General features: G+C 43.4%; 1 protein-coding gene across 1 annotated transcript; it reads left to right on the forward strand.

The window, feature by feature from the left end:
- The first annotated feature begins 937 nt into the window (after window positions 1-937).
- LOC137477720 (nucleolar RNA helicase 2-like) lies at window positions 938-12,486 on the forward strand. Its single transcript, XM_068196894.1, has 15 exons — window positions 938-1,342; window positions 1,839-2,108; window positions 2,781-2,856; window positions 3,570-3,748; window positions 5,237-5,354; window positions 6,219-6,404; window positions 6,901-7,046; window positions 7,715-7,864; window positions 8,363-8,524; window positions 9,247-9,366; window positions 10,130-10,203; window positions 10,378-10,537; window positions 10,844-10,978; window positions 11,357-11,401; window positions 11,907-12,486. The coding sequence occupies exons 1-15, from the start codon at window positions 953-955 to the stop codon at window positions 12,114-12,116; spliced, it is 2,421 nt and encodes an 806-aa protein (XP_068052995.1). The 5' UTR covers window positions 938-952; the 3' UTR covers window positions 12,117-12,486.
- The last annotated feature ends 557 nt before the right edge of the window (window positions 12,487-13,043 follow it).

The raw sequence follows: 13,043 nt of genomic DNA on the forward strand, positions 1-13,043 counted from the left end.
GGAAAGTGTTTCCTGCTTGTGCCACAGGAATCAGCACACGCTGCACTTTCCCTGCTAGAAAACAAAACAAATGAACTAGATGTGCACCTGGTGACTGTGGATATTTTCAGTTCAGTCAGAGAGAAAAAGAGAAGGTTTTCTAACCAGGCAAAGAGCCTGAGAGACATATAGAAAGGAATGTAAATAATCCTCTAATCTATCCTGTTGGTCACATTGTTCACAGATAGGTTCTGCCACCGTGCGTCGTTCACTGCACACCAATGGTGTGAGATGTTTTTACTCTAAGACCAATGAAATTAGTTCACACAATGTTCTCTATAAATAGAGCAGTACATTTGAAATAAATCAGTTCATTCTCTAGCCTTTGCCTTGGAGTCTTCTCGTTACCGTCCTGCTCTACAGCGACGGGTGACTACAAAAACTCCTTCAAGCCCAAGGTTCTCTGACCGTGTCCCACAGCACTCCCAGCTATCCTCAGGCTACTTGGTGTGTTTGTACCTGTCAAGCAGGGTTTAGTCTTTGCAAATGAAAAGGCGCTGGTGGCAGGAGACAGCAGCTAAGGCCAGCGCCACTGCTGTGGGACAGGCCCTGCTCTGGTCCTGACCTTCCCGTCCCGTAAGGAATCCACAGCCTGCCAGCTGCCAGCATTGCTTCACACATTTTACTTCCTCAGGCTAATTTTGACTTCTTCCTCTTGATTCATCCCTGTAGCTACAAGCAGATTGTGCTGGGCTCATGCTGCGTATCACCACAGGCTTGTGGATTTTAAATCTTAGTCATTTGGTCGCACTGACCTTTCCTACTTCAGACTTTTCACTGTTACTGAACACTTTTCTGCGGTACTTATAGAGGCTAAAGTGGTCAGCTTGTAAAGCTACTGGAGATTTGCTCTGGGGAGGCAGGGCCCTGGCAGGGGCGGCGGGACGAGCCGAGCCCTCATGGCGGCCCCGTCATGGCGGCCCCGTCATGGCGGCCGCCTCCCCCTCAGCGTGCGGCGCGCGCGGGGCGCGCCGGGACTCGCAGTCCTCACGTTGTCCCCCGGGGCACGCCGGGAGTTGTGGTCCCACGCCGACGGCCGCAGGCGATTGGCTGTTGGTCGGCGTGGCCCCGCCCCCGCGCTGCCGGATCCGCCGTCCATTGGCTGCCGGGAGCCTCGGCCGCTCGGAGCGTGACGCGCGGCGGGCGCGCGGCTGGTGCGGAGCGCGGCGTGGCGGAGCGGCGGCGGCGAGCGGCGATGCCCGAGGCCACCCGGTGCAGCAGCAGCAGCAGCGGGGCCGAGTCGGGCTCCGACTGCTCCATGGACACCGAGGGGGTCCAGGAGAGCGGCCGCCGGCGGCACAAGGTACCAGGGAAGGGCTCCGGGTACGGCCTGGCCGCGCCCGCCCGCTGGGGCTGGCGCCCGGCGAGCGTGGCCTGGGATCGCGGCCACCCGCGCCGCCAGTGCCGCGGGCCGGGCGAGGCGTGCGCGGCGGGGCCGCGGGGCGGCCCGGGCCGGGCGGCCACGTGCGCGGGCGGGCCGGGCCGCGGCCTCGCCGCGTGTCGGGGCGGCCGCGCCGGACGTGCTGGGCCTGCCGGAGCCGGCCGGGAGCCCGGGAAGCGCTTTCCCCGGCACCCGGAGCGGGGCAGAGCCCCGGAAGCGAAGGCCCGGTTGTCTCGTGGTCGGTAACGTGTCTCCTGAGCGGCGGCGGCCGGCAGGGATCTGTTGCCTCGTGTCAGCCACCGCCCCCGTCAGTAACTAGAGCGTGCACTTCAAGCTTTAACTGTTCTGCGCCCTCTTCTCTGTTCCGTGTCGCTTGGATCCACGAGCGCGTGTTTTCATTTACTCTGTGCCTTGTCAGAAGGAGAAAAAGGAGAAGAAATCTAAACGCCGGGACAAGTTTCAGAGGGGAAAGACTCAGACAGATGACAGCGAGGAATCGGATGAGGAGCGTTATGCCCCGAAACCCAAGAAATCAAAGAGTGTCAGTAAACAGAACGGTCACACGAAAGAGGAGAGCCTGGAGAAACCGAGATTGTCCTCCTTTAGCAGCAAATCCTCCCGCAGAAGCCGACAGAGTAGTTCTAGTGAAACGTCAAGTGAGAGCGAAAGTGAGAGCGAGCAGGATCAGGTAAAGCTAATGACTGCTTTTGGTTATAGTGATGTGCTATGGCTTCTAACCCCCGCCTCCAGCACGGCCAGATTTACAAGGGGTTGGATCCCATTTTCTTCCCTCTCCTAATCAATCGAAAGTGCTGTAAAATTTCAAGATTTGAAGTTCTTGAATTGTTCGGTCTGCCAAGAATTTGCAAGAATTTTGAATGATGGAAGTCCTGAAGTGTTGGACCAGTGCATCATGGTTTCCTCACTTCAGTGGTAGCTGTTGCTGGACAGACAGATTGCTCCGAGATGGAGCTGTAGTATGATTCAGCATCATGAGGTGTATGTGGTTTTTGGGGTTGTCCTGTACAGAGCCAGGAGTTGGATTCGGTGATCCTTGTGGGTCCCTTCCAACTCGTGATATTCTACGATTCTAATTAAGAGTTTTCAGTTTTGGTTTGAGTGTTTTGCATTTACTGTGCTCTTAGGTATGAAACAGCCTTAACCTCCAGTTCACTTTTGCTAACTCTGTCCAAGTTTGAAATAGGATGGTAAAACAAAGGCTCTTTAGCTGCAGCTGTGACACTGTCACTGAAGAGTGTGCTACCAGTGTCTATACTGAATTTAGTTGAATCACCTTGAATTTACTGACAGTCATGTAATATTCACGTGGAATTCACCTGAATTATTGTTTACCTAACAGGAGTTGACTGGAGACCAGAAGGAGGGTGCTTTCTCCAATTTTTCTATTTCCAAAGAAACTGTCCAGCTTCTTCAAGGTAGGTTTCTTGGGAAGGTGTGACCACAGAATGTCAGTGATCTGTGTTGTGTTTTTATGCTCTACAACCTGGATCAATAAGCTGTGAGATGTGCTCTGCTCATGCCTATACAAGCACGGATGCTGTGCAGAAGACAGAGACTGCCTGCTCCAAATACACCTTTGAACACACACTTTGCAGTGTTGTGCAACACTTTCCTTGACTCATGTCATTTAGAATTTTGCAATAAAATTCTAAATGACATGAGTCAAGGAAAAAAAAAAAAGGATGTGTCAGAATTTTTCAATTAAAGGTTATTTTGGTGTGAATAAAGGAAAACCAATATATTTAGTATCTTTGATGTTTGTTTATCCATGAATTAGTATGAATTCAGAACAGAAGGGGTTTTGAGATGTGGATTATTTAAAAGGAAGAAATTTTCACAGATAGCTAAGGAGCATTGCATAAACAAAGGCACAGTACAGACAGTCTTTCAAAAAAGCCTAATAACTTCCTCTGTCCTAACTAGCACTGTGTCTGGTGGTGTGAAGTGGGAGAATAAAATGGACAGTCCCAGGACATTCTTTGCAGATGACTCATCTGATCAAATAAATCAGTGGAGGTCCTGACTTACTTTAGAGTTGATGGAAGTTCTTGCAATGATTTCCACTGAAAAGTATGAAAGAACATTTGTAAAATAACCACATTAAGGAAATCTCTTGAAATTGTCACAGCTCGAGGAGTGACATACCTGTTCCCTGTGCAAGTGAAGACCTTCAATCCAGTGTATACTGGCAAGGATGTCATTGCTCAAGCACGAACTGGAACAGGGAAAACATTCTCTTTTGCTATTCCCTTAATTGAAAAGCTTCAGGGAGAGTCACAGGAAAGAAGAAGAGGCCGCCCACCAAAGGTAACTGCGCCTGGCTAGAATGGTGATTTTGCTTTGTCTTACATCTGATTCAGGTTTTTCAGCTGCTGGAGCAGCACTTCAGGTCTGTGCAGGGGTAAGCTAACCCACATTAAAGGTGATTTAAAAGCTGTGTGCACTGGGCTTTGCCTGCATCCTGTGCTGCCTTCCAGCCTCTGAAGAGCGAGGAGCACAGCAGCTCTGTCCACTTGTCAGTTCCTTTTTCTGCCACAGGGAGACCAAAACTTCAGGTGGTCAGCGTGTTCCTCTATACTTCTGCTCAGTCACGTTACCAGTTCAGGGCTAGTGGCTGCTGGATGCTTGTTTTTCTCCTAAATTGCTAACAGATTAGTTACTATTTGTAACTTGACAGCTTGATAAAAGCTGTCTACTCAAACATGTTTAATTCTAAAACATGTAAATAGTGGGAGGTTTTAAAAATAGGCTTAATTTTCTCTAGGAACACCACCAAATGTTGAAGCTTCTGCTCCATAGAATGCAGATTTGTTATGAGCTGTGTTCATTCTGCTAAGGAATACTACATGTGGTTATTCACTGAATTCTTATGATGCCTCCAAGAAATCTAGAGAGGCCAAAGCTGAGCACATCCTCATTAATAATTTTTGTCAGTTTGTTTCATCTTATCAGTCATCTCACAGATTACCTGAAGTGCACTACTTGCAGTTTTACATGCATCTGCCCATCACAGTGCTTGGCTGACTGAGAATGCTGTCTCTAGATTTGTCACAGTCTTTTGGAGAAGGAAGGGCTTTCTTCAAGGGAGCTTTAGGCCTTACAAAAGATTCCAGACCTCCCTCTACCATAATAAACCACTGCCTGCTTTTTGGTGATGGGTTTTGATGCTGAAGGAGGTATTGGGAGAAGGATTAAGGTTCCTTTTGTGAAGTGACTGATCCCAGGCTGGAGAGCAGTGCTTCAGTCACGTTTTAAACACAATCAGTTAACCTGCCTGCAGGGAGGGCTCCGTACTGGAAGAGAGGATGGTTCCCTGGGTGCCTCTGCAGGGCTATGGATTAGCACAGCAGCTCTGCAGACTAACATGTTTCCCTGAGCCACAGGGAAGCTGAGAGACAGCTGACAGCTCTTCCTTGCACCTTCTCACAGGACTGTGAAGCAAAAACATTTTGTTACCCATGCCCTTCAGTCTTGATTTCAATCAGCATACGCACATGTAGAAGAAAACTTGTAGCTGGTCTGTTCAGGAGCTAGAGCTAAGTAAGATTTAAGTCCCTATCCTGTTTAAAAAGAAGTTAGCCTGTCCTAAATGTATATATGTTGAAGAGTTATACATGATGTTATAAGAGACTTGAGCAGTGTGTTTCTCCAGCCTCTGCTTAGATAATTATTTGAAACAGATTTTTTAAATTTAGTTTTACAAAGGGTTAGATCTAAATTAATGATCAGAAGTCTAGTGGTTTCTTGGCAGAAGCCATGCTGAGAAAATATCTGTTTTGTCTTTTTTCTGTGCAGGTTCTAGTTCTTTGTCCAACAAGAGAGCTGGCAAATCAGGTTGCCAAAGATTTCAAGGATATCACAAGGAAGCTGACAGTAGCTTGTTTTTATGGAGGAACTCCCTATAATGGACAAAGTAAGTGACTCTTAGGACTAATAATTTAAATATTGATTGACTGCCATATTTAAGAAGTGTGGTTGGGTCTTTCCAGACACACACTTAACAGCTCAAGAGCTGGAGACTGTTCATGGGAAATTCAGCAGTTCAAAATGTATCTTCTTACGTAGATAAATAGTTGTGGTTCATATTCTTGGTGTTAGTTATCTACTCGTGTACCTTAAATTCGAGTGAAACAGAGTATATAACAGAGCATATAACTGTGTGTATAACCCATATTTGGGTTTAGGTTCTTGTAAACCCATTTTCATGACAAAAGTTTAGTCTTACAGCTGTGATTTGGTATGTGTTTTTTCATGTGATAAGGGATGTGTAGAGCATTTGTAAAGTAGAGAAGAAATTGCTGTGACAGCGTAATTTACTGCCTTGGTGATTGTAAACATGGAATGAGAGTGAGCTCTTTCATGGTGATACATCTTGAGACATTAAGGATGATTTTTTTCCAGAACCTCAGGAAGGAGTTGATTTCAGTAATTTGGGTAGCTAAATAAATAATTTTTTAAAACGTTTCCAGTTAAAGTAGATAATTTGGGAAGAGCTGAGTATTTCTAAAGAATATGAAAAGAAGTTCACCCTTGCTGCTTTAGCACAGGGAGAGGGAAGGGTGGTAAGTTCTATTTTTTTTTCCCTTCAGGAAGAGCAGATTTTCTGCCTTCCTTTTTTTCCCAGATTTTCTCTTTCGGTTCACCATTTGTTCTCGCTTTTGTAAGGAGAGTACTTACGAGTAGTTTAAGCAGCTGTTTTGTCACTGCCATCTATTACTGCATCTATTAGAGAGTGTTCCCTAGTTCACCGCTAACTCTTGACTTCCCTGTTTGCCAGTTGACCTCATGAGAAGTGGCATTGACATTTTGGTTGGGACACCTGGTCGAATCAAAGACCACCTGCAGAATGGCAAGCTGGACCTTACCAAGGTCAAACACGTTGTACTTGATGAAGTTGACCAGATGCTGGACATGGGATTCGCTGAGCAAGTGGAAGACATTTTACGAGTTGCATACAAGAAGGGTAATCTCAATATTTAAACAAATAGTAAGAAACATTAGCAATAATTTAGTTGGTGAAAATTCAGGTATAAGGTGATTTTGTTTAGAAATGACTGAATAATATGTATTGTGAATATGTGGGACTCATTCACAGAACCTGTGCAAAGCTTGAAGTCCAGTACCTAGGGGTCTGTAAATAAATGTCTTTGGCACCTATCTTTAAGTGTGCTTGGACTTCTTCAAATTAAAGGGAAATAGCTTTTTACCTTTTTCACTGCTTGAAAACAGACTGGGTTTTTTTTTGACATAGTAATATTTTCATAATCTTGAAATTAGTTAGACTTATTCTAGAATATTTTTTATTCCAGGGCTTGGTAATGCATAAATTTACGTTAGGTTTCTTTACATTAGGTACTGATATTTATCCTCATTTTTAATTACCCATATAATCAACTTGTGTACATCTGTTAGGTGAAATGTATGAAGTTTGTGAAGCATTGTTCTGGTTTTTTGTTAAGATTCTGAAGACAATCCCCAGACACTGCTGTTTTCTGCGACTTGCCCGCACTGGGTGTATGATGTGGCTAAGAAATACATGAAGTCTAGATATGAACAGATTGACCTTATTGGGAAAAGAACTCAGAAGGCTGCTACAACAGTAGAAGTGAGTAATGTCATGTGAAACGTTTTCAGGGTTTTTCCCTGTTCTTTTGTGCTACAAAAGTCACCTCTTCCTAAGGTGCATTATCACAGTGATGTTGGAAGTTGTTTTGAGAAATTTTTCCAAGCATAAGGCATGTTGCAGCCAGTCAAGTTGTTTTTGGGTTTAGGATTTGTCTTCTCACATCACAGGTAGAGAGTAGATTTTCTTGTCAGTTTTGTGGGTTTTCAGAGAAAAGCATACCTGAATTAATCAAAGTTGTAAGCAAAAGGCACACATTATCATGAGCCTGCTGCTTTTAATTCTCCATGGACATCCCAGCTGGCTTCTGCTATTTGGTATACAAGATACTTTTTTCAGCCTTCCTGTAGTATCTCACCTCAGTAGTCCTTTGCTTGCTGTGCAGTAAATACTGTAGCAAGGAATATAATACAAATATGCTAGAGGCCTGATTTTCTCTTACTGTAATTATTTTGCTGAACATTAGACTAATTGTGGTGGGCATAAATGAGAGCCTTACGGATTTTGGATGTTCCGGGATCGTGAGTTAGCACATTTTCCCCATCAGGGAACTGTATAACTCTTTGCTATTTCTGTATTAAACAGTTCCAAATGTATTTTAAAATAATCTTAACTTTACATAAGGTTATCACTGAAATGTCTTTCTGCAGCATTTGGCAATAGAGTGTCACTGGTCTCAGAGAGCTGCAGTTATTGGAGATGTCATTCAGGTCTACAGTGGCAGCCATGGGAGGACCATTGTCTTCTGTGAGACCAAAAAGGAGGCAAATGAACTGGCTCTGAATGCTTCAATCAAACAGGTATTTTATCATGTGTATTAAGTAACAAAACCTTTCAGAGATGTATCAACCCTGTGTTGATACCAGACTTATGCTGAGTAAGTTTTAAAGAGAGAGTTTCAAAATTGTGTGTGGTCAGATAGGATTTCACTCTTTCTCGTGGACATGGAACAAAAATTTGTACATTACTATTTTGAAACAGCCAAGCATTGCATAGATGGTGTGGATGGCAAGTTAGGGCAGACTTTTCATATGTCACAGTAATTAGAAGTGAGCTGAGACACACTTTGTCTCAGTTCTCTTTTCCTGCCATTGTTAAAGGCCTTTGAGGTATATGAATGAGAATTACTGAGTACATATTGAGAGACACCTAAAATATAAACTCAGGTAATTAATTTATTCTTCTTTATCTTGCCACTCAGTACCTATCAAATACCAAGATTTTGTACCCAAAACTGACCATAGAATGGAGCACTGTCTTGGATTTTGGTATGGTTCTAAAATGATACTGTTTTTCAGGATTGCCAGTCATTGCATGGTGACATTCCTCAGAAGCAGAGAGAGATCACACTGAAGGGTTTTAGAAATGGTTCATTTAAAGTTCTGGTTGCAACCAATGTAGCTGCCCGTGGTTTAGATATCCCAGAAGTTGACCTGGTTGTACAAGGCTCACCACCAAAGGTAGGAGACTGTTGTGTTGGATGTCTCGTAATAATCTGTAGTCTTGTTTTCAAGTGGTGTAATGCTATCAGCTGGTGGGATTGACCACACAGAGTTCATCAGCATTGTGCTTAAGGAAGAGAAACGTTCAGATATGTAGAAGCAGTTTCTTAGAGGATTTTTTGGGAGTGTATTAGTCCCTAGTATGTTTAAAGATTATTTCCTTAAAATGTCTTACGCGGCTGTTCCAAGCCTTCCCTTGGAAGCTGGATATGGCGATTGCAAGGCTGGGAGCAGTGGGAGGAATGATTCTCTTGAAAAGGGGTGAATGTGAGGTGTGGACCACCACAGTGAGAACATTGGCTGAAATTAAAAGTGTTTAAAAGAAACAAAGTAATGTTGCAGTGAATAAGCTGTTAATACTGCAGTAACCACACCCAAGTGGATGTGAGGAGGGGAATGGGATTGTTGTAGAGGTACACACAGGCCAAATGTTGTGGTGATGCATCAAGAAAAGTTGATTCATGTTCACAGCTTTGGTTTTCAAGCCATGGTTTTTAGATGATCACGGAAAAGCGTATTTGGTCAATATTGGTGAAACAATGTCTTCTAATTAAATTCTACGGTGCAGTTACTGTGCATTGTTCAGGCTTATCTTTAATGGCTCCTACAAGTGAGGTGGATGCAATGAATTGATGAAATGACAATGAATTAGGTAACTCACAGACCCTGTGTTTCTGAAGGATGTGGAGTCCTATATCCATCGCTCCGGGCGCACGGGCCGAGCTGGCCGGACTGGGATCTGTATCTGTTTCTATCAGCGAAAGGAAGAATACCAGTTGAGACACGTAGAACAAAAAGCGGTAAAGTACAGTTTTCTTCTCATTGAGAGACTAATCTGTTCCGTTGCAGAATGCAGTTTATAAAGCACCCAGAGGAGGTTCAGGCACCTGGAGGAGGGTGGCTGCAGTGTCAGTTACTGTGGAGCAGGGAGAGCACTGCAGATTCTAACACCCACACCTTTTCAGCAAGTGCCAGTGAGGTTGTCCTGTGGAAGTGAGAAAAAACTCGCAGTGTTTCTGTGTGGTGTTCACCCTGGTTAGCATCTGATCAGTGATGGGCATATGTGCGGCTTTCCTGAGAACTGTTACTTGCATTTTTGCACTTTGGGCAGTGTTCCATATGCTGGTTTCCTCAACAATTAAGTATGTGGTTGTGATGAGATGGTTTATTCCTGGCACATAAAGCAGTGTTACATTTAGACTAAGGCTCTGTAATTTGTACTTAAATCCAAATCTATCAGACTAAAAGTAGCAATTTAGAATTTGTAGGACTCTGTTTTCCCCAGAAATGTACCAAAATGGTTTCTGTTTTCAGTCTAAGCTCACTGAATCATTTAAACAGATCTGGTACATAAAAGCCTTCTAAGTGTTACCCATTTTCCTGTAAGCTTAACCTTACAATTTTCTCTAGGAAAAATTGGAAATTAAAAGGTGAAAACAAGAAAAATTACAGACTTAAATGTTTGTTGTGTTGGAGTTCAGTACTGCTTCTTTATGTATGAATTATGAACTGAATTATTTATGGTTTGCAATTTTTATTAGTCTTTTGCCTTTTAAATTTCAGGGCATTACATTCAAGCGCGTTGGTGTTCCTACCGCAACAGACATAATAAAGGCTTCCAGCAAAGATGCCATGAGGTGTGTTTGGGGACTCAAGCCCTGTTGTATCTTCCTGCCTTCCAAGTTCAGAAGGGCTATTTGAATTTTTCCTTACTGTCTCTTTGTGAGCACTGTTGAAATCTTGGACTACTGTGGGTTTTTTTCTATTCCAGAGCCTACTGGTGTATAATTTTTTTTTTCTTTACTACTTAGGTGCCTGGATTCTGTTCCTCAGACTGCTATTGAGTATTTCAGAGAATCTGCTCAGTTGCTAATAAAAGAAAAGGGACCAGTTAATGCTCTGGCTGCAGCTCTGGCCCATATTTCGGGTGCTACTTCCATTGAACAGCGCTCACTGCTGAACTCGGATGCGGTAAGGAAAGGGTTATGGGTTAATGCTTGTCTGGAACCTGGAAAGGAACAACACACCCCTGTGTTGTGTGCATAGAGAATTATTTGTCTCCTGACCATTTTGTTCAAGAGCTGTACTTAAGCCACTAGGAGCTACTGGTTTTGTTAAAAGCAACAATATAGTGGCTGTAACGATACTTTATGCCCTGTAACACTCCCTACTTGAAGATTTAATTAATGAACTGTAAATTGGTAGCTTTCTCCTGTCTGATATATGTGCTGAAGCTGATTCCTCTGCCTGAGTGGAACGTCCCCCATATCTTTTCAGGGATTTGTTACGATGATACTACGCTGCTCTGAAGAAATGAACAGCATGAGCTATGCCTGGCGAAGACTGCGAGAAGTGTTGGGTGATGATATTGATCGGAAGGTGAACAGAATGTGTTTCCTCAAGGGAAAAATGGTAAGTTTCGGGTTTGTTTCTTTGATGCTGGGCTCTTCTGATTGCAGCCTTTTCTTAGCAATTGTCAGGGGAGCTGTTTGGTCTTTTTCTCTATTCCAGGCACTGTTGATGATGGGCCTCAGTCTGTTTTTTTAGTGCTTAGGGCTCTGCTGACATGCTTAGGAGGTAGGATAATGCATGGCTATGGGGATAGCAGAACAGGTAAAAGGTATGAAGTGTGTTAACTCTGCCTTAATGACAAAACAGAAAAGCATTTCTTAGGACAGTCAGTTCTGATAGTGCATGCCTGTCAGGTGTAGATTTGTGGGCTCTGTTGTTTTAGTTGCAGTCATTTAAAATGCTTACCTTGTATGCATTGAAATTATTCTTTCTTTTTAGGGTGTGTGCTTTGACGTTCCTGTGGCAGACCAAAAAGAAATAGAGGTACGTTCATTGCAAATTCTGGGTGCAGCAGGCTGAAGATGAAACTGGCTGGACTGGGTTAGACTGAAAACATTACGTAGCCTTTATCTTGCCTTTCCTGGTGGCAAAAGGGATGGCTTGGAAGGAACTGAAGAACAGAACAAGCTCACAGTGTTTCTTTTCTAAGGCATTCCTCTGTGACCAGAAGTCTGTAACTTGAAACTTTTGCACTGAGAAAAGTGGTGCTGGATTCATCTTTCTAGGCAGCAAGCTTTAATCCCCTTTTCTGTATTCCTCGCCTCCTGTTTTCACTCAGAATTCTCTCCACAGTAAAATGAATTCAGATTTTTGCTTGGTAGGCATTAGTATTACCATGCCAAAATTATTGATCCCTTCAGTTAGAAGCTTGAATCCCATTTATCAGCTCATGATTTTACCTTTTCAGTTGAGCAAATTTAATAATTATTACATACCCTGTATTTGTATTCCTAGAATTTAACTTGCTGTGTCTGACTTCACTCTGTAGGCAAAGTGGGAAGATTCAAAACACTGGCGCTTGTGTGTGGCCACCGAATTACCAGAGTTGGTAGAATCCGTACGGGGAGGAGGAGGGAGTGGTGGAGGAAATGGCCGAAGCTTCTCAAGCTCCAGGAATGGTCGGCGTGGTGGCTCTGGGAGAAACAGATTCAGGAGCAGAGGCCAGAAACGAAGTTTCAGCAGAGCATTTGAACATTAACTTCAACAATCCAGAAGTGAGAAAAAAATGGGACTGAAGTATTTTATATTACATTACACTAGGCTGTTTCTGTGTGTTTGTACCATTGGGGAAAATACTTCATTAAGATATTTTTTTTTTTGTCAGTAGTACTTTGCTCATAAACAAGGTTCTGTTCGTTCAAAAAAAAAAGTGCAAATAAAAAAACCCAAAAAAACCTGCAAGAAAAAAAAATTGTTTCTTTTGTTTCTCATATTGCTCTTTTAATCTTTCCATAATATGTCTGTTGCGTTCAAAACTGTAGCCTGGTTCACTGTATAATACATAGATCTGAATTGCTGCTCAAACCTGTACATTTTCTGATAAAATTAAATATTATTTTACAACTTCATATTTTGTTGTCACGTATTTGAAGCGGTATTTTGCAGGTGGAGATGTGGGAAAGTGCCAGACTGGGGAGTGTGGCAGCAGGAGCCCTTGAAAGAAAAAGAAATCCATTTGGGTTTTTATTTTGTGGATTTGTCATGAAGATTTTCTTTCCCTAAAACGTAGTAGTTTTTAGTTTCTGTCCCAAATTGTCACTCCTTGTAAAATGGGGGTAGGAGAGGCAGTTTCCAAAGCATGAGGGGAAGCCCCCTGAGGAGCAAGAACTGTGAGGAGACCCATAACCCCGTGAGTGTGTTGCAAAATGGGGAATATGTCGAGATACCATAGGTAAGAACATTCTTACATGTAAGATCTTAGTTTTCAAGCCTAACTAGTGGAACAAATAGCAGCAGCCCTTCCTCAAGGACATCCTGGAGCTAACAAGCTTTAAGGATAAAGTGAATCATGTTGATGTATATGTGTACTTCGTTGGGTTGGCAAAATACTCAAGGTCCACGGATCCTATGGGTGAACTATGTTTTAGTACTGTAACTAAAAATCAGGGCTGTGGGTCAGAAAGGT

Source organism: Anomalospiza imberbis, chromosome 8, assembly GCF_031753505.1.
Source record: "Anomalospiza imberbis isolate Cuckoo-Finch-1a 21T00152 chromosome 8, ASM3175350v1, whole genome shotgun sequence".
Classification (NCBI taxonomy): domain Eukaryota; kingdom Metazoa; phylum Chordata; class Aves; order Passeriformes; family Viduidae; genus Anomalospiza; species Anomalospiza imberbis.

Bases quoted from the DNA above. Each gene is read 5' to 3' on its own strand.
- LOC137477720 (XM_068196894.1), top strand. From the start codon at position 953: ATGGCGGCCCCGTCATGGCGGCCGCCTCCCCCTCAGCGTGCGGCGCGC. The intron at 2,109-2,780 runs GTAAAGCTAATG...TTTACCTAACAG, and splicing joins GTGAGAGCGAGCAGGATCAG to GAGTTGACTGGAGACCAGAA. The intron at 5,355-6,218 runs GTAAGTGACTCT...CCTGTTTGCCAG, and splicing joins AACTCCCTATAATGGACAAA to TTGACCTCATGAGAAGTGGC.